Here is a 19,780-nt window from a genome sequence, read left to right on the forward strand (position 1 = left end):
ATTAAAATGTATTTTTGTTTATTTTGTCTGTGTTGATATGGATCCTCCTGGGTCTGAAATAAAGAATTATTATTATGTGTGTATTTCTATTATTTCCCTTATGTTTTTTTTCATGACGACCAATAAAAAACGACAGTGTTACCCCTTATGTTTTTTTCATGACGAACAATAAAAAACAGCAGTGTCCCCTTATATTTTATTTGACAAAGACAACAGTGTTACCCCTTATGTTTTTTTTCATGACGACCAATAAAAAACAAAAGTGTTACCCCTCATGTTTTTTTTCATGACGACCAATAAAAAACGACAGTGTTACCCCTTATGTTTTTTCTCATGACGACCGATAAAAAACGACAGTGTTACCCCTTATGTTTTTTTTCATGACGACCAAAAAAAACGACAGTGTTACCCCTTATGTTTTTTTTCATGACGACCAATAAAAAAGGACAGTGTTACCCCTTATGTTTTTTTTCATGAGGACCAATAAAAAACGACAGTGTTACCGCTTATGTTTTTTTTCATGACGACCAATAAAAAACAACAGTGTTACCCCTTATGTTTTTTCTCATGACGACCAATAAAAAACAACAGTGTTACCCCTTATGTTTTTTTTCATGAGGACCAATAAAAAACAAGTGTTACCCCTTATGTTTTTTTTCATGAGGACCAATAAAAAACGACAGTGTTACCCCTTATGTTTTTTTTCATGAGGACCAATAAAAAACAACAGTGTTACCCCTTATGTTTTTTTTCATGACGACCAATAAAAAACGACAGTGTTACCCTTTATGTTTTTTTTCATGACGACCAATAAAAAACTACAGTGTTACTCCTTATGTTTTATTTGATAAATTTCTACATTTCAACAGAAGACATCAACCGGACTTGAACCCCGGTCTCCAGGGGGTTAGGCAGAATGCACTCCACTGCACCACTGAGGCGAAGACAAAAGATATTAATCAATCATCAATAAAGAGGATATACATGACATTAAAATGTATGTGTGTATTTCTATTATTTCCCTTATGGTTTTTTTCATGACGACCGATAAAAAACGACAGTGTTACCCCTTATGTTTTTTTCCCATGATGACTGATGAAAAACAACAGTTTTACCCCTTATATTTTATTTGACAAGGACAATTAATTTCTTTTTTTTCATGACGACCAATAAAAAATGAAAGTTGTACCCCTGTCCACGTTTTTGCGTAGATCCGAACCTGAGCTGTTTACAATGTTAACCTCCGAACTTATCAATGCACCATCAAGACACCGAATAAAGTCATCACAATAGTTATACTTGACTTTATAATTCGCATGAAATAGAATTAACAGTCTTCCAACAGAGGACATCAACCGGACTTGAACCCCTGTCTCCAGGGGGTTAGCTTACAGCTCTCACCACTTCCCACTGAAACTTGTAATTCAATTTTGTCTGAGGTTATATATGACAGTGCAATAGACATGATAGCATTACGTTTAAAATTAAAGATACTGTGTTTTCCACAGAAATTGAGCCGCGGTCTCCAGTGGGTTAGCAGAGTGCACTCCACTGCACCACTGAGGCGATGACAATACACAATAGTCAATCATCAATAAAGAGGATATACATGACATTAAAATGTATGTGTGTATTTCTATTATTTCCCTTCTTTTTTTTTTCATTACGACCAATAAAAAACGACACTGTTACCCCTTATAATTTATTTGACAAAGACAACAGTGTTACCATATATGTTTTTTTTCATGATGACCAAAGAAAAACAACGGTGTTACCCCCTATGTTTTATTTGATAAATATCGACAGTGTTACCCCTTATGTTTATTTCATGACGGTCGATGAAAAACGACAGTTACCCCTTATGTTTTTTTTCTTGACGACCAATAAAAAACAACAGTGTTACCCCTTATGTTTTTTTTCATGACGACCAATAAAAAACGACAGTGTTACCCCTTGTGGTTTTTTTCATGACGACCAAAGAAAAACAACAGTGTTACCCCCTATGTTTTTTTTCATGACCACCAATAAAAAACAACAGTGTTACCCCTTATGTTATTTTTCATGACGACCATAAAAAACGACTTATATTTTATTTGACAAAGACGACAGTGTTACCGCTTATGTGGTTTTTCATGAAGACCAATAAAAAACAACAGTGTTACCCCTTATGTTTTTTTTCATGACAACCAATAAAAAAACGACAGTGTTACCCGTTATGTTTTTTTTCATGACGACCAATAAAAAACAACAGTGTTACCCCTTATGTTTTTTTTCTTGATGACCAATAAAAAACAGCAGTAGCCGCGTTTACATGGCACATCTAATCTGCATAGATTTCTATGCGGCATAGATCTGTTCCTAAAATGTGATCCGAATGTACAGTATACATGGCAGTAACAAAAGTGTCCGTTATGTCTCTCGCGCACACCTGACACATCTCTGGACCGGCGGCAACATAATGGATGTCTTATCACTATCTGGGATTTTAAATTTGATTTTAATGAAAGCACAGCAGGAGAGAGCTGTTCTCAGCCTGCTCCTTCAATTAAGAAGGAGGAGGACAACGCAGCAACGTCAATTTCTCGTCAGATCTTTATATTTACCACCAGCTCCGCCACAAACAAGAGGAATTTGGATGCGAGTCCGCAGCCAGGACTGGTGGGAGAGAGTGGTCTTACGGGAATTTGGTGACCAGGAATCCAGGAGGTCCAATTGCGAACTACTGCAGCTGCCATCTCTCTAAGTTAAGAAGTATTTTAACGTTCAGCCTTCAAAAGTACTAGTAGTAGCCGACTCATTTGCACTTTAAATTTAATTTAACTTTAATTTGTTACTTTAAATAAAGTAATAAATAAAAAAATCAACGCAACTCTGACGTCAACCAGCTGGTGGGGGCACCAGATATAAGTGCTCCCCAAAGTGAAATGGAATTCAATGTTATATTGACTCACCCGAAAGACTCCGAACTGAACTTACTAAAAGCCTCTACTAAAAGCCGACTTTAGGTGTGTGCAAATGTATTCAATATACAATACTGAAATAAAATCACATTTTTATATTTATTCAGAAGCACTTAAATGTGATTTTTTTTTTTTTAAAAGGCGCTTTTTTGCAGTGACTGCTGGGGTATGATTCTCCAAACCTGCAGGACACCTGCGTCAGGCTCAGGACACACTTCACAATAAGGGTATAGTAAATTTACCATTAACTACAATTTATTAATGCAGCAAAAGCATTATTGCATATCCTTTGCATAGGGGTTAGGGTTAACCCTAATTTATAAATCGATTTTAGGAGAGACAAAGCATTTCGTTCAACGATTATCCAAGGACAGCGCATAGAGTCTGTCCATGAGTATAAGTATCTGTGGGTGATTTTAGACAACAAGTTAAAGTAGGAGCAGTACACGGAAAATACAGAAAAATCTGATCTTATTTGATTGTAAAATGGCGAAGATGTTCTACACTGCTTAATGTCAAGAGTGTCTTGACCTTTTGCATAATCTGCTGGTTCGGCAGCGCAACAGAAGCACAGAAGAGTAGGCTTAGGAAAATAGTGACCACTGCCAGCAAGCTGTCTACTAATTTGAATAATGTGGAACACACCTACAGAGAGAGCATACTGAGTAAAGCAGATAAAATGTTAGCAAATACAAAACACCCACTTTTACCACTTTGAACTTTTACCCTCAGGTAACCACGTTTCAATACCCAGCCCTCTCCAAAAATAGGACAAAACAGTCATTCATTCCAGAATCCATCAGCTTTACAAACATCTAAAAATAAGGTTTTAATTGTTGGTTTAAAAAGCCAACAACCTTAGATGTGTCCTTGTGCTACATGGGAAATATGATTTGTCAGTGGTTGGTTTTGTATGTTGTTGTCGTGGTTAACGGTCATGTGTATCTTTCTATTCACTGAGAGAACATTTCCCCAAGGGGACAATAATCTATCTATCTATCTATCTATCTATCTATCTATCTATCTATCTATCTATCTATCTATCTATCTATCTATCTATCTATCTATCTATCTATCTATCTATCTATCTATCTATCTATCTATCTATCTATCTATCTATCTATCTATCTATCTATCTATCTATCTATCTATCTATCTATCTATCTATCTATCTATCTATCTATCTATCTATCTATCTATCTATCTATCCATCTAAATAATTTATACATTAATATTAATACCTTAATCAATATGTACATCATTTCCTTAGTTAACATTACATTAGTTAGTTAATGATTGCTTGACCATTAGTTAACTGTTAAGGGAATGCTTATGACTGCATTAACTAAGGTTAATCAATGGTTCATTATATCCTTAATATAAAGTGTTACCTGGAAACTTTTAACATGTTCTTCTGCAGATGGTCCCCATGTCACTCCCATGGGAAGTTAAAGGTGACATATTATACCACCAGGTGTGAGTGAGATGAGCCATTACAAGCCGTTTTGTCAATCTGCCTCTTTTGAAATCCCAAGTGGGCGTGTCCGCCTTGATGTGCACTGGATAGATCAGTCCACCAACCGACCCAGTGGACTGTAGCAAACGTTGCTCATCTATCCGTCATACATCAAGTTGGAAACGCCCAATTGGGATGTCAGAAGAGGCAGATTTTCAAAATGGCTTGTAATGGCTAATCACACTCACACCTGGTGGTATAATATGTCATCTTAAACAGGTAATTCCTGAAAATAACTTATAGCTGGTTCAACAGGAAGCCTTCAAATAGCTCATAGCTTGTTCACCATTTGAAGCCTGCAAATATCTTATGGTTGGTTCAACACCAACATCTTGCAATTTAGCAGATGAAATAAATATTGTAACCTCATTATTTTTAATAGAGATGCTATGTCTGCTTAAAGCTAAAGTATTGTGCAGATTAACATAGTTTAGTTTGTGTGCTAGGTCAAATGGCCTGAATGCTAATCTTTTGTGTGGGAGGCGAGCCGTTCATTGTGCATGGTAACTATTCTTTCTTGTTGACCAGACAGGTTCCTTAGCAACATTGGAAACATTGCCCGTGCAGGACCAAGACAACCGCACAAAAGCTGGTTGTTTCAAGGTAAGCGCACACAAATTCAAACAAAAAAGCTATGTTTAAATTAAAAAAACTCTTTGCCGTGATGCCTTTTGTTATATGCTGATTTGTATTGTTGCCACTCGGATCCCTTCAGCTATCATTTTCCTCCCGTCTAGACGTGAGCCTTTTCTGTTATGAACGCCCTCTGACTGATTTAATGACATATTTACATTCTCTTTCAGTTTCTTCGTCGCAGCCAATCGTAGCCATCCGTGACCTGTGTCTCCAGCATGTCGACCGCTGCTACACTGCCCGGTCCGGTCAGCCGGTCAAACACGGAGGAGATTTCTGTCAGCAATTACTGTCAGGTTCCCTTCAGCGCTCATAGTGCCCGCACTTTGATCAAAAGTAGCCCACGCTTCGGAACCATGAGTCACCATTCGTTCTTCTCCAGGCACAACCCGCACCCTAATCGGGTCACACATATCCAAGGTGAGCCACACAAACGAACCCAAAACAATTGGAGAGAGAGACAGAAAAAAAGATCCAATTTTATAAAGCGGCAATCTCGAATATTTACGAATCAGCCCATTTGGCGAGCGTTAATTGCAGGTGTGTTTTGGGACCTTACGTCCCGGAGATCGTAAGAGTCACCTGTGTGATGTCGGTCAGTTAGCAGCGGGCTCACTAAACGGCAACAGTAGCATAAAACAATCAGAAAAACAAATACACCGTTCAGTACACCGGTTAGTTGAAGAGTATGGCTCTGGGAAAATTACGTCCTATGTCCTTTCCTAACCACTTTTTCTTGACCTCGATCGAAGGGGTCACCTGGTCACGGAAAGGAGAATTCATAAGGACTCAGGACAAGACAACCGTGGTGTTAAGAGAGTCCGACTGCACTTACACTCGGGCTATGTTATTAGGTTATAGACGGGGATCTTCCGTAGTTTAACTTAAATATTCCAAAAATGGACTACTAAAAGCGCATGATGGAACTTCGCCCCGGGCCTTTTCACTGTGTAGTTTCATGCATTTCATGATAACATGAACAACCGGGGAGAAAATACGACTACATTACCAAGGTTGAATTTTAAAAAGGAAAAAGAGGGAAATAAGCTCCAAGTCACAAAAGTGAAACAAAATAGTTGTTGCTCTTAGAAAAGTTGCTCATGCTCGGCCTCAACTCATTTTTTCCGACATGAAGCCCAATTAGAATGTGTAGGAGTGTGTGTGGTTGACGGCTGTCTGAAAAGTTCCATGCTACACGCCGCCTTGTGTCTTCCACACTCCACTTAGCAAAAAGTTTCGACAAACGAACATGACAATGACACTTCAACACACATCTCTGAGTGTGCGTGGAGATGGCAGGTTCATCCTGAGCACACTGATTACTCAATGTGCGACAGGTGTCCAGCCTCACCCAGCCCCAGAGTCTTTAGAATCCAGGTGAGGCTGCTTAACCCAGTCTTCATCCACACATACGCTCACAGTAGGATGTATGAAAAGCAATTGGTCGGTTATTTGTTTGTTTTCGTGAATGGTGCATTGCTTTATATGTTGCTGCCGTAAGGAATTCTGGGACGCTATTATCTCTTTTTCTTTCTTAAAGGATGGCTTCATGTACCCTTCGCTAAAGGAATGAAGAAAGGAAGCAAGCGCCCTTCCTAAGCATTCACAAAATTCTAAACAGCTGTTACCATGGCTGCCATCCAGATAATTCCATCAGGGCAGGCTACACAATAACACAGGAACCTCTGGTTTAGGCCTAAGCCTGAACCTAAATCTAAAACATAAGAATTCATTCATGTGAACCATTTCAGTTTTGAGTCAACTCCTGAGTCAAGTCCTGTGAAATTGAACCAAATTGTGCATGCGCATTAACATCCGGGGGCTAGGATAAATACTGACAGTGGGTTTCATTTGATCCATTTCCTCCATCCCGAGGGTGTTCTTCTAAAGATTGACTTTTGCATCTTGATGCTTTATTATAGAGTGAGATAGATGGGAAGGTATCGGAGATGGAGGGGAGGACATGCAGCAAAACCACGGCCAGGATCAGCACCCCGGTTGCTCCGTTGAGGACTGAGCCTATAGGATACACGCTCTACCCAGTGAGCCATCATGATGGTGTTCTTAAATAAAAACACATTAGTGTTGTCGGGTCTCGTACCTAGTCCCATATTCACCTTTCACAGATTAATACATTTGAAAACGGATTTACAATTATTTCATTAAACGCAGGTTATTTTTGTACATTTTTTTTATCTCCTTATACATTTTTCTATCTCAGTCAAGTCAAGTCAAGTTTATTATAGCCATTTCAACAGTATATAAAATACAGTTGATAGGAATTTGTTTTGGTGTGCTCACATGTATTACACAGCAACATAACAACACAACATTACAAGACAGAAAGCCAAAACGGCACATAAATAACAAGGAGTACAACACTTAACACACATGAAAAACACACAATGCATGGTTTGCGGGGAATGACAGCAGTAAAGTACCGTACAGTTCTGCAATATCCTATTGCAGAACGATGAAGGTGTGAGTGGCAATAGAAAGCAGGACTTGCTGCTTGTTCCCAGCAGGGTTCTTCCTCTTCCTCCTCGAGGGATTGCCTTTGATGCGTTCACACTTTTGAAGCACTTTCAATATATAATATCTAACATTGAAACGAATGGGTGGATGAATGGTATATAGGCTCTCATTTTTATTCCCGTCATTTTTTTTGTGTATGTATATATTGCCTTTACATGTGGATTATTTAGAGATTGCTTTTAATCTTTGTTTGCCATAGTTTGCATTATTAAGTGTAATGGAGTCCAGACTTCACTCCATTACACCCCCTGATCCACAGACTTTGCTTGTATTGGTCTTGCGTGATTGTTTCATGATTAAAAGTTTCTAACATATACCTTTTTATGCATCACTTTCTGACAGAATAGAAAGCTCTAAATGCTGTGACCCCACAGTCCTTTCCTCTTTGGGCCTCTTGCCTTCATGTTTTTTTTTTCATAGTGATGGGGCAAGGTTCTGCCACTTTGTATCTTGATGATTTGATAGGTGGTTTGTGGCAAACCAGGCTGTGAGGCTGCCTCGGCATGAGATGAGTTTCGAGTGACAGTACTTGGAAGGCTTTTAGCTTTTAGAGTGTTCTGAAGCTATAAAAAGCATGTGAAATGAGGTTATGTGACATAGTCGCTTGTTGAAGGATGGAAAACAACATTGATTTCAGTGGTAATACTAATGATTAAGCAAGGTCACACAGGAGAATAAGAAGGAAATGGCTTTAAATTGCGAGCCTTCATTTCTCCACATGAGCCACCTGCCAAATGCCCGCCACTTAAATAAACTTTTTTCTTTTTCTTTTAATACATTTTTGATAACAGGCAATCAGGCATTTACACGAAAGGCTAAACAAACTGACGACTGCAACGGCCAGTTCAAGCAAGTACTACACTGAAAAATAAGGACAAGAGAAAGTATGCTTTGATGGAGGTGTAAGATTCCCAACCTTAACCCTAGCCCTAACCCACATGGCTTGATCTCACTTCCTACGACAGAGAACCAAGAAAACTAACAAATACAATCTAAATTAGAGCTGCAAGCAGCATTTTACCAGCCTTACGCAGACCATTAAGACCCTGACAGGCCATTTAGACCATGACGCAGAACATAAAGACCCTGGCGATGACCATTGAGACCTTTTTTGTTTGCATACGGTTGATAACGCTGGAATAGCCTCAGTTTGGATCTGGTGATGGGTGAACAAAATTCCATGACTGTACATCATCAGTAGGGCTGAGGAGTTATGCATCTTTAAAGTTTCATTTTTATTAATTGTTGTAGCACCCCCTATGGTCCTATTTAGATTAACTTTAGCCTGGTTAGCCTTGACATATGCTTCTTTAAGTACACCAAGTTTGGTGATGATTGACTTAGGTTAACCCTGCCTTTTGGCACCTAACATTGATTGGGCTAAATTGGCGGACCGGCGTCCATTTTGTTAAAGGTTCTGGGTTTCCTAGGAACATTTGTTCAACATGAGGAGAGACAAATGTCTCCGACAGGAGTTCATGACTGTAGGTGGAAGGGGTCAGGAAATATGGCGATCCAAAGTTTGTTTTAATCTGGATACAATTTGGAGAGTTTCCCCTTCACCCACGTGCCTTTGACTACACCAAGATTGATGATGATTGGAGGGATCCCTAGGACCCCTAATAAAACTAACGATTACAATCGGTTGCCTTCATACTTTGTGCTTGGCCCCCAAATTAACTTTAACCTTTGAGATAAGTCCTTGTTGTTTAAATCCAACGCATCAAGGACTGCGCGTTGGGCCCCAAGTGCTGGAGGGGGCACCACAATTATGTTCATGATCAGAATAATCATATTGATGAAGTATTGAAATGAGAGATAAAGCACCACTACAAATTGCATCATTGATTTCACTATTATGGCATCAGGCAATACAATGATGTGCATATGTGCTCGAAATAATGCATTTGATCATGGTAACTTCTGATCCCAACAGGGCTTAACGGGAATCTGGTGTGCACGGTGAGAGATGACTGGGGTGTCACCACGTCATTGTTCCCTCATCCACTCATCAAAAGCCAAACTGGTTTCAGGGCCTGCCCTCTGCCGCTGGGTCCCCTAAGTCCATATGGGAGTTGTAGTCATCAGAGCAAACCAGGTATATATTTATTTATACATATATATCAATAGAAAATTATCAAATAATGAAAAAAAATGGTTTATATATAAATCTACATTATTATTAATATTTTTACTTATCCGTATGAATAATTATTTATCATTTTTGTGTATTCATTTATTTACCATCCAGGACTTTTGCCGGAGGCCTGGAGGGAGGAGCTTAAAGAATTGGCTGTGAAGGTCAATCTGGCCTCTAGAGCAAAGAACACATTGGTACATTGAGCTACCATTTTCTTTATGTGATGCATAATTCATGCCTTTGTGGCCTTTAGCCCTAGCCTGGTCCTACCAGACTCTCTTACTTCATTTAATTTGCACAAAGAGTCTGGACCCACTCAATTGACATTAGCTCACCTGAAGCCGGGTGTCTGTTGATGTCTAAAACTATTGGATCTGCCCAGTGCCACTCTGGATCTGCCATAACCAATCGCTAACGTTTTGGCCGGGAATCACGTTGCGCGCAGGCTGTAAACAAACCAAACACTGTGCGTGAAGATGTCCGTCAATGAGAGCTGACTTTAACGTCATCGTTCTCAGTCACTCCCTCTGTTCGCTGATTGGACGAACAAAATTTGGACGGAGAATACCCACTAGCCTTTCGCAGACCCAGACATAGTACCGAAGGGAAATTAAAATTGAGCCCTGCTTAAAACTGTGTCTCAATCTTCCTTATAGTGTACTTCCTTGTCTTTAGATGTTCACTCTGATAGTGCTGCTATTATGACCATATACCGAATATCTTTGAACTAGCTGTTGAAAAATAAAAATAAAGTGAAAGGATTTCATGTTCACCTCTGTCTGTAAGAAGCCACCGATGGACGAACCGGCCCGCAGAAAGACCCAGTACTCGGCTCGGACCGGGAGGATAATCCCTCCCTCCGCCCAGGCCTACCAGCGCAGGACCTCCACCCAGAGACAGGCTCACCATGCTCAGCCGCTCTACGACCAAGAGCTGCTGGTAGCAGCCTCCACCTCACCTACCCCTGTCTCCACCTCCACCTCACCTACCCCTGTCTCCACCTCCACCTCACCTACCCTACCCCTGTCTCCACCTCCACCTCACCTACCCTACCCCTGTCTCCACCTCCACCTCACCCACCCAACCCCTGTCTCCACCTCCACCTCACCTACCCTACCCCTACCTCCACCTCACCTACCCTACCCCTGTCTCCACCTCCACCTCACCTACCCAACCCCTGTCTCCACCTCCACCTCACCTACCCTACCCCTGTCTCCACCTCCACCTCACCTACCCTACCCCTGTCTCCACCTTCACCTCACCTACCCTACCCCTGTCTCCACCTTCACCTCACCTACCCTACCCCTGTCTCCACCTTCACCTCACCTACCCTACCCCTGTCTCCACCTTCACCTCACCTACCCCTGTCTCCACCTTCACCTCACCTACCCTACCCCTGTCTCCACCTTCACCTCACCTACCCTACCCCTGTCTCCACCTCACCTACCCTACCCCTACCTCCACCTCACCCACCCTACCCCTACCTCCACCTCAGCTACACAACACCTACCTCGATCTCACCTACCCCCACCCCACCTACCTCCATCTCACTTACTGTACCCAACACCTGACCTACACGACACCTACCCAACACCTCAGCTACCTCCACATGACCTACACGACACCTACCCAACACCTACCCAACACCTCACCTGCCAACTCCTACCTCTTTCTGATATCGTCTACCTATCCGTGTATAATATTAGGCGCACAAAGTATGTGGGAGAAAGGAGTAGGTTTGAAAAAGTAAATGAATGAGTCAGTAAGTCCACCCCCACCCCTCTGGCCAGGTGCTGGAGGTGCTGAGTCAGATCCTGCAGACGGACTCCTTATCTCAGGTCCAGAGGTGGCTTCTGCTGGCGGGCCAGAGAGGTAACATGCTGACTCTTCTCTTGTACTTTCTCAAAATGAAACATTTCATGAAGTTTATTCTTTTTTTTTTACATAGATTTTGTTTGCGCTCACTTCTGAATATAGAATTGTCTTAATTTTGTGTTATTATTATTATACTATATTATATATTTCGATTATGATTATTCGATTGTATGGTTGCATTATTCGTTTATTTTTTATCATTATTATAAATATCCATATAAATATTATGGTTATTATTATCATTCTAATCATTATCAGTATCGTCATGCATCATAGTGGTCATGTCTCCTAACAACTAACCACAGAGAAGGACCTAGTGATGGGCATGATCCAGCAGGCCATGGTAGACCTCAAAGCCTTGGGCCACCATGGGGACATTGAACACTTCCAGCCGCTACATCCCTGCTCCACCACACTGTCTACACAGGGTTCTTTATCAGACCAGGCCCACAGGAAGCAACAGGGATCAAGGTTAGCCTATAGCGCTCTTCCGACCCACACACTTCCAACGACATCGTGCTCGGCAAAGCGCACAACTCGTAACAATTGTGGTTATTTGTGTGTTCTTTTGACACAGCTTGAGCCATGCCAAGCGTTCCTTCCACTGAGGACCGACCAGGTAAGAGGAAGGGTTATGGATTACCAACTATGCTGCTGTGCAAATCTTTGTTTGAATCTTCCACACACAAAGACGCTGTGTGCTTCACCTGTTTCACAGAGAGGATTGGAGAAGCAGAGGTCCTTGAGATCCACCATGAAGAGGAATAACAGTATAGTATGTTTACATCGAAATGTTGTGTTCTGAATATATATATTTTATATAAGAACATATAAGTTTGTTTTTCTTACATTTCTCAAAGAGGGAGTAAAGGTAACTATTCTTTCTATGGAACAATGGAACAAGGCTACTATGGCTTGTGCTATGTCACAACATAAATGCAGTGTATGACAAAGAAAGCAATACAATTGCGACATAAGGATGAAACCAGCTCAATGTGCTTGAATGCAATCTACACACATGTATTGTGTATGACATAAAATACTGTATAATAAAATAATATAACATGATTTTATGCATTTTCGTTTCTTCATCATTCATAAGTTATTTTGCAATTGGAAGATACTGGTTTCTTCTTGCATCATTGAAGAAGTTGTCCCTAGATACAAGTCCTTAAATAAATCAGATTACCGGCAATGCTATACCACCTAAGGCTGTCTCTCATCTCTCATCCTTTCTTTCTTTTGTCTATTTGGTCCCTATAGGGATGAGCTGAGGCTCAGGATTAAAAAATGAATGAGTAGAGAGACAATGTGTTCATTAATTCATTATCATGACAAAAATAGGTTGGCTATGTCATGATGACAAGTTATTTTCTCGTTGTCACGTTATACCGGCTTCTGTTTTGAGCTGTGGTCGTAGGCCTGCATGTAACCCACATATTCACAATGTAAGTCCAGAATGTGGTCATTTTTATGGTCATTCTTCAGCTTATACTTCCTTTACAGCCAATTTGCTAATGCAGTATTATTATGTAGAGTACCCGTCAGATGGGAGATGGTTGCCGGAAAGTGCACAAAACATTGTTATTGTTTAGGCTTATTGTTAATTACTATCATTGTTGTGAATTTTTGAATTATTTGTTTTAATAACATTAAAATACCTTAAACAAAAATATCGCCTGCTGGGAACACCAGCTGCTAACTGAGCTCAAATCCAACCAAAGGACATCCAAAAAACTAATGGGGAGGAAGTGGGGAGATGCCTGCTGGTTCTGCACTATGTCATGTTGTTTTAGTTTATCGGTTATCCAAACATGCTCTTGGAGTCATCATTTGTTCAGTGTAACTGATGTTCTGGTTGTCAGTTGTCTGCCTCCTCTTTTGTTCAAAAAAGTTTTTTGTTGGTATTTTAAGGGGGAAGTGTGTGGCCAAAAGCTCTCTTTTTTATTTTGGCTGGATCTCCAGATTAGTTCATCTCTAGAGCTGCAGTTAATAATAATAATAAAAATAAAAATGGATTGAATTTATCCAGCGCTTTTCTAGACACTCAAAGACGCTTTACAGTGAAGGGGGGACCTCACTCACCACCAACCAGTGTGTAGCACCCACTTGGCTGCACGGCAGCCAATCTGCGCCAGAACACTCACCACACACCAGCTCGAGGTGGAGAGTGAGGGGATTAATGAGTCAGCCAATTTTACAGTAGGATGATTAGGGGGCCAGATTGAATGAGCCTGGCTGGGCCAGGACACCGGGGAAACCCCTACTCTTTGCGATAAGTGCCCTGGGATCTTTTATGACCTCAGTGAGTTAGGAACTCGGTTTTACGTCTCCTCTGAAGGACGGCTACATTTTCTGTAGCCGTCCTTCCGTCATCTTTTTATACCATATGTAGTGAGGAGAGGAATGTCATATCTGCAGGAGGCACTGTGTTCTAAAGATATGTGTGTCGCAGGGAAGGTAAAGCGTAAGTGAGCACTAGGACCCAGGCAATGTGCGGGATTCAATAAAAAGGGGCGGGAAACTCACCTGGGCCTTTCTTCCTGTACTGAGACACATGGTTTGAGTTGGTGCATTTTGTGTCTTTGCATGATCACAGGAAGACGCACTCCGAGCATTTACCAGGCATCCTCAGAGTGGCTCACACGTTCGGCAGTACACCAACGTTTTTTAGGCTTGACATTAACAAAAAATAGACGACTATGGCGGGCCCTATCTTGCATCCGGCGCAATTGACTTAATCACTGGCGCATGTGTCGTTGCTAGTTTGCAACTGGCGCAGAGCGTGCTTTTCCCGGCTCGGCGAAAGGATAAGGCGTGTTCTGGCGCAAACGTTCCCTGTTGCTATTTTGACGTTTCATAAACCACTTACGCTACAAACCAGAAAATACCTGGTTTAAAGTCAGTGGCGCACTTCAGATGCTATTTTAAAGGCGCATGCATAATGTTGCTTGTGCACCTCGCGCATACACTTTGCTTCTCTCATCTACCTAGCCACACATGCTTATTTGGGAAAGAACAGCTGATACAGCGGTAATAAGGTGTACTTTTAAATCAATGCATCTGCAAACACCGTACAGCAAACACATATTTCCTTGACACAGACATCGTGTACATGCCCTAACTTTTAGGATTGATGTGTATTTGATCGTGAGAAAACATTGTTTTACCGCGAGTGAGTTAAAAAGAATGAATAAATGCGGGCGCGCGTGTGTGCGTCCGTCTGTTTAAAATTGGCCACACGCAAACTAAACACGTAACGCATAATACAGTCCATGGCAATTAACGGGGGGACACATGCATATTAGGAACACAAGTCGATAACGATAATGCATACAATACTGATAAGAAACGATGTTTATAATGTATTAGGTAGGCCTATATCATTAACCATCATGAACCACAGTTACCGCATATCATAATCATATACGTTTTCTTTGCCGAAATGTATTTGAGGACTCAGAATTTCTGAAGTTGTGGAAGAAAACCTTATTCCATGTGTGAATTAGGCCATATTATTTTGCCATAAACTGAGCCATTTGCAGTTTGAAATTCATGTGCATCTGTCTCATCGGAGACTGCAGACGCGCTGTCAAAATATAAACTCGTCAGATTCAAATGCGCTCATGGTGGCTCAAAGGGGATGGGAGCTGGCACTCTCATTGGTTTGTTGCACGTTACGCCCAAACCACACCTACGGGTAATTAGGCTACTTCAGACCAACCCTTTTTAGAAATGCGCCGGGCGAAAGAGTCATTTTTCGCGCCGGTAAACTAGCGACATCGCCGTAGAACCGCCCACAAAGCTACTGGCGCTTGGCGCTTCTCACTTGCGTTTCAGACCGTTAAATTGGGCCCTATGAGTGTCTTTTGTGGAGACTTTTATAGATTGGCCATGGCTGGTTTTGGAATGGCAAAGTTAATACACAATGCGTGAGGTGGACGCGTCTGCAAGAATGCAAGACGACTAAAGCCATACAGTGGTGTTCCAAATGCTCACACCTTTCACCTGGAGAAAGGAACGAAGCTACCTTTAGGTGCATGTGTATTTCTTTACCTTTTACATTACAATTTGTCTAGCCTACTTCTTTTTTTTAAAACTTATAATCATAAATTCACCATGGCAACACACGAGACCTATTCTCCAAGCATAGCCTCCCTCACATTTTTGACCGCCACCCCGACGTCCCTCTTGACGGCTCGCTGGTCGCACCTCCTCCGCTGTCACCTTGACGTGTTGAATGCTATTGTTCCATCGGTGCGCCTCCTCAACCCGCACAGACAGGATGTCGTAGAGCTCCTCCACACTGGCATCCATCACCGCCTGCAGCCGGAATACCTCCCTGGCCCCCGACAGCAGCACCTTAGTGATCACGTCGCCATTGGCCTGGACAACACAGTGCAGCAAGTATCACAGTAAGTATCAGCAAAAGAAAAAGGCACAATGCTTTCAGTTACAAATTGCACTATTCAGTGTATGTTTTTAAGGCAGTTGAATCAGATGTCATGATTAAGCAGCTCTAGGTGGCTAGGTGTCTTCGAACAAGGGCGCTCACTGGTTTGACTGCGGGAATCGACGGCAGAACCTATCGGCTGTGGGTCAAACACACTAGCTCCTCAAATTGACATTCGATACAAATAGCAGTCGATACAAAGAAAACTGAAATATTGCTAGATAGAACAGTACAATGATTGATTCATGAGACAAAGCAGCTCACATACACAAACCCAAACACACACACACACACACACACGCACACGCACACACACACACACACACACACACACACACACACACACACACACACACACACACACACACACACACACACACACACACATTAGAGGACATCGGAAGACACCAAACGGATGATGACTTCCTGTGCATCTCCGTCTTCCATTCCGTTTTGGCCTCTGCAATGTTTAAGTATATGTATATCCATATATCTATCATAACTTAATGTTTTTTGTCAAAGCCATATTAACAGTGAGAATTGTTGAGAGCACAAACTTTTCGATAAACAACCTTCAGACAAAGGTTTTTCCTGTGAATTGTCTGCCTCATCCACCTTGTGGCTCATCCACCTTGGCAGTTTGATCTGTCCCAGCAGTTGCATCACGCTGATCTCTTGCCCAATCACTGTTTGACAACCAGCAGGGGTTTGTATTGTGAGCAGAATGTAGGCTGCAGTGGAAAAAGCCATCCTAATAAATAAATCACAATTGAAATAACCTGCTTTGCTTTGTTACTATTTCCTTTGGGAGGCCTTTGTAGGCCTATGACTTATGTAATAATAATTATACTGGATAGAAAAAACATGGGATATGGTCCTCCTGATAGTTTGTTAGTATGTCCAATCCAATTTATGTAATTAATGTAACGTTATCCTCAGCAACTGTAATAAATCATCCAATAAGAAATAGGATCTCTCTTGTGTGTCAGCAGGGGCTCAAACGCTTCTCAACTGAAACCATGGTTACGCACGAGTTGTCGGCAGAGACGGCTCGGAATCTGATTGCCCAACGGGACTTCCTGAGCGTCAGATACAGCTGCAAACACGCCCCGTTTCTATGTGGGAGGAGTCCCTGCTCATTTGGAGGCCATGCCCATGGCCATGCCCCCACATAAGGACTTTCTGAGGTAGGTGCCACCTTTTATCCAAAGCCTTATTAGGGTCTATATGGAACATGAATGGTTAAAACTTCAGATGCTAAAAAAGTTAAAAGTTTGAAGTGACATTAAGTGTGGCGGGCACGGAGCTACCCAAACTTTGCTAGACACAACGACCCTTTACCCCACACAATTATTATTGAAATTGGGGTAGTGGGTAGCCTGGGAACACGACTCTGCAGATAGGTCTGGTTCCCCTCCCACACAAAGCAATTTCGGCTGGGTAAGAGTCATGGTTGCAGACCTCACTTAGCGATGAAAAAATTGTAAAGGGACAAGATCCTTGCTGAGGCAAAAAGCTGTGATAGTGTATCCTCAACCTCTTCTGTGATGAAATTGAAGGTACAAGGTGACTGCAATTTCGTTTTTTTGTTGAAAATGCCTGCTGTCCTCTGCACAGTCATTGTAATTATCCCGCCTCCTATTAGTTAAACGATTGTAATTGGCGGGTCTATCTCGTAGGCCTACCGGACAGAAATCGTGTGTAGGCTAGACCCGCTTAATCATGACATGTCTCTGATTTGACAGTCCTAAAACCATATGAATGCTGAATAGTGCCATTTTTAAATCGATTTTCCTTGCTGACACTACAATAGCCTACTGACTGTGTACTGACTGGCCGGGTGTTTCATGTTGACAGAGCAGAGGAGGCCCCTAGCTGCTTCACCCTGGGAGCCTCTGCCAGACAAGACCAACAGCCTTCTGACATGGCTCCTCCTGGATGTAAAGCTACTTTTTTTTCTGACTGGAAGAAGAGGAGGAGGAGGAGACGTAGGAATCCTATTATGGTACAGCCGCCTGGAATAAATCAATGGGAAGGCCATCTAATAACAGTAAATACCTACTTTGAAAAAGGAAGGCCAGTGTAAGAGTTTCAGCTCTTCCTCTCTCCTAAGATGTAACCGACGTTCACTGTTTACAAAATGGCTACTTTATCTAGAGACTCGGTCCAAAGTGGCATGTGGTGAGCAGCAGATATAGGGAGACTGGTGCCGTAGGTCTTCAAAGGAATAACATGGTCCCTATAGGAATGGATGTGGTTGTCTTGTTTGTTTGTCGGAATGTAACAAATGAGTGCTCTGAAAGGGGAATAATCTGCTCAGAGGTCAATGCTGTAAATTAAAATAATAAGTGTGAATTATTTTTGATCAGTAAATTGTACAATATATCATGAGATTGCTTCCATAGGTTACATGTTTTGTTTGAAGGACCTACAACATACAGAACCACAGAAACATAACTAAACAATCAGGTTTTTTTTACACAAGCCCTCTCTAATGAAATCTTAAACCTAAGTTTTAGTCACACTAAAGCGATATGAAGAAAAAATTAAGATATTTTGATTCTAATGGAATAAAGAGATGAGGCAACAAAGAATTCGAAATTTGTTTAAACTTGTACTTTTTCTAGTTTCTTTACCATTAAAAAATTCAATAAATATTAACATTTAAAGCTTTCATTCATGTACGTATATACAAGAACTATACAATACACATTATAATGTTATAAACTGCAATGCAGCAAATACTAACTTGAACAAAAACCACAGTAACATCCACTTTCCGTTGACTTCTGCCATTTTGAATGCACTTCCCGAATACCACTATGCTTTCCCGTTACATTGCCTGATGTTACTTATTTTTTTCATATAACACCGTGAAATTTACACTATATACAATATTATTTAAAAAATATATCAGTTACAAAAAATTACTAAAGTGTATTTTATACTTAGCTTTTATACTTATCTTTTTGAGCATATGTGGCTTCCATCACTGCAAAGGAAGAGCATGCTACAGTGGGCTTTGCTTGCAAATGGACTCGATTCTCAACCAATGAGGATGGCCGGTTATGTTTTCGGGTAAAAAAAAAGAACGAATGAGCACCAAGAACAGAGAGTTGTTGCAAGGCTCTCTATCACGAGTGACGCAGGCCCCGCCCCATTCACAATACAATTTCAATAGTAGTTCTAATGCACTTGGAGAAAATGCTCAACATAACTGTACACGGACACAAACGGAAATGCTAGCGATGCAGTCGTCACATTTTTTGAAACATGTTTTGTAGTCATTTCATTTACAGCACCTTCATTTAACAACTTCTGTGTTTTCTGTTAGTTTTCATCTTCCATTTCATATTTGAAGCCGAGAGGGGCAGAGTGAATGCACTGAGACGACTCTGCTTCTGTTTTCTTTGCTGAGGTAACCATTACTGGTTTAAGTCCACTGGCATGGAAAATAAAAATAATAATTACAATAATAATAATAATAATAAAAAAAAAACGAATGCAACCAAAACACAAATTCGCAGCAATAGTGTGAGCCCGTCGGATGGCATTGGAATGAGCTGACCGAGGACTGGAAGGAGTATTCACGTCCACACGTCCCCATGGCAACGCCGCAAGCTGGATGTCCACGTATTCATGGACCGCCTGCTGTTCTGTGAGCCCGC

At 41.3% G+C, this 19,780-nt stretch overlaps 2 protein-coding genes and 1 long non-coding RNA gene across 3 annotated transcripts in view; 2 read left to right on the top strand and 1 right to left on the bottom strand.

Moving 5' to 3' along the window:
- Window positions 1-5,017: 5,017 nt before the first annotated feature.
- tbata (thymus, brain and testes associated) lies at window positions 5,018-12,002 on the top strand (the record flags this gene model as incomplete). The annotated part of the gene is made up of 7 exons (XM_056577676.1): window positions 5,018-5,079; window positions 5,280-5,529; window positions 9,581-9,742; window positions 9,896-9,978; window positions 10,571-10,723; window positions 11,575-11,656; window positions 11,965-12,002. Coding segments are annotated over exons 2-7 (720 nt in total), but the record flags the coding sequence as incomplete, so codon positions are not given.
- Window positions 12,003-12,016: 14 nt separating this feature from the next.
- Window positions 12,017-12,419, top strand: LOC130371969 (uncharacterized). The gene is made up of 3 exons (XR_008893270.1): window positions 12,017-12,130; window positions 12,237-12,278; window positions 12,378-12,419. It is a non-coding gene; the product is annotated as an uncharacterized LOC130371969 (long non-coding RNA).
- Window positions 12,420-13,045: 626 nt separating this feature from the next.
- LOC130371810 (A disintegrin and metalloproteinase with thrombospondin motifs 14) overlaps window positions 13,046-19,780 on the bottom strand; it is a 44,974-nt gene continuing 38,239 nt past the window's right edge. The window contains exons 23-24 of the mRNA XM_056577677.1: window positions 15,872-16,045; window positions 13,046-13,081 (exon numbers count right to left, since the gene is read on the bottom strand). Coding sequence (XP_056433652.1) covers window positions 13,046-13,081; window positions 15,872-16,045 — 210 coding nt within the window. The remainder of the gene's footprint in view (window positions 13,082-15,871; window positions 16,046-19,780) is intronic.

The sequence above is a fragment of the Gadus chalcogrammus genome, chromosome 18 (assembly GCF_026213295.1).
Source record: "Gadus chalcogrammus isolate NIFS_2021 chromosome 18, NIFS_Gcha_1.0, whole genome shotgun sequence".
Taxonomy (NCBI): domain Eukaryota; kingdom Metazoa; phylum Chordata; class Actinopteri; order Gadiformes; family Gadidae; genus Gadus; species Gadus chalcogrammus.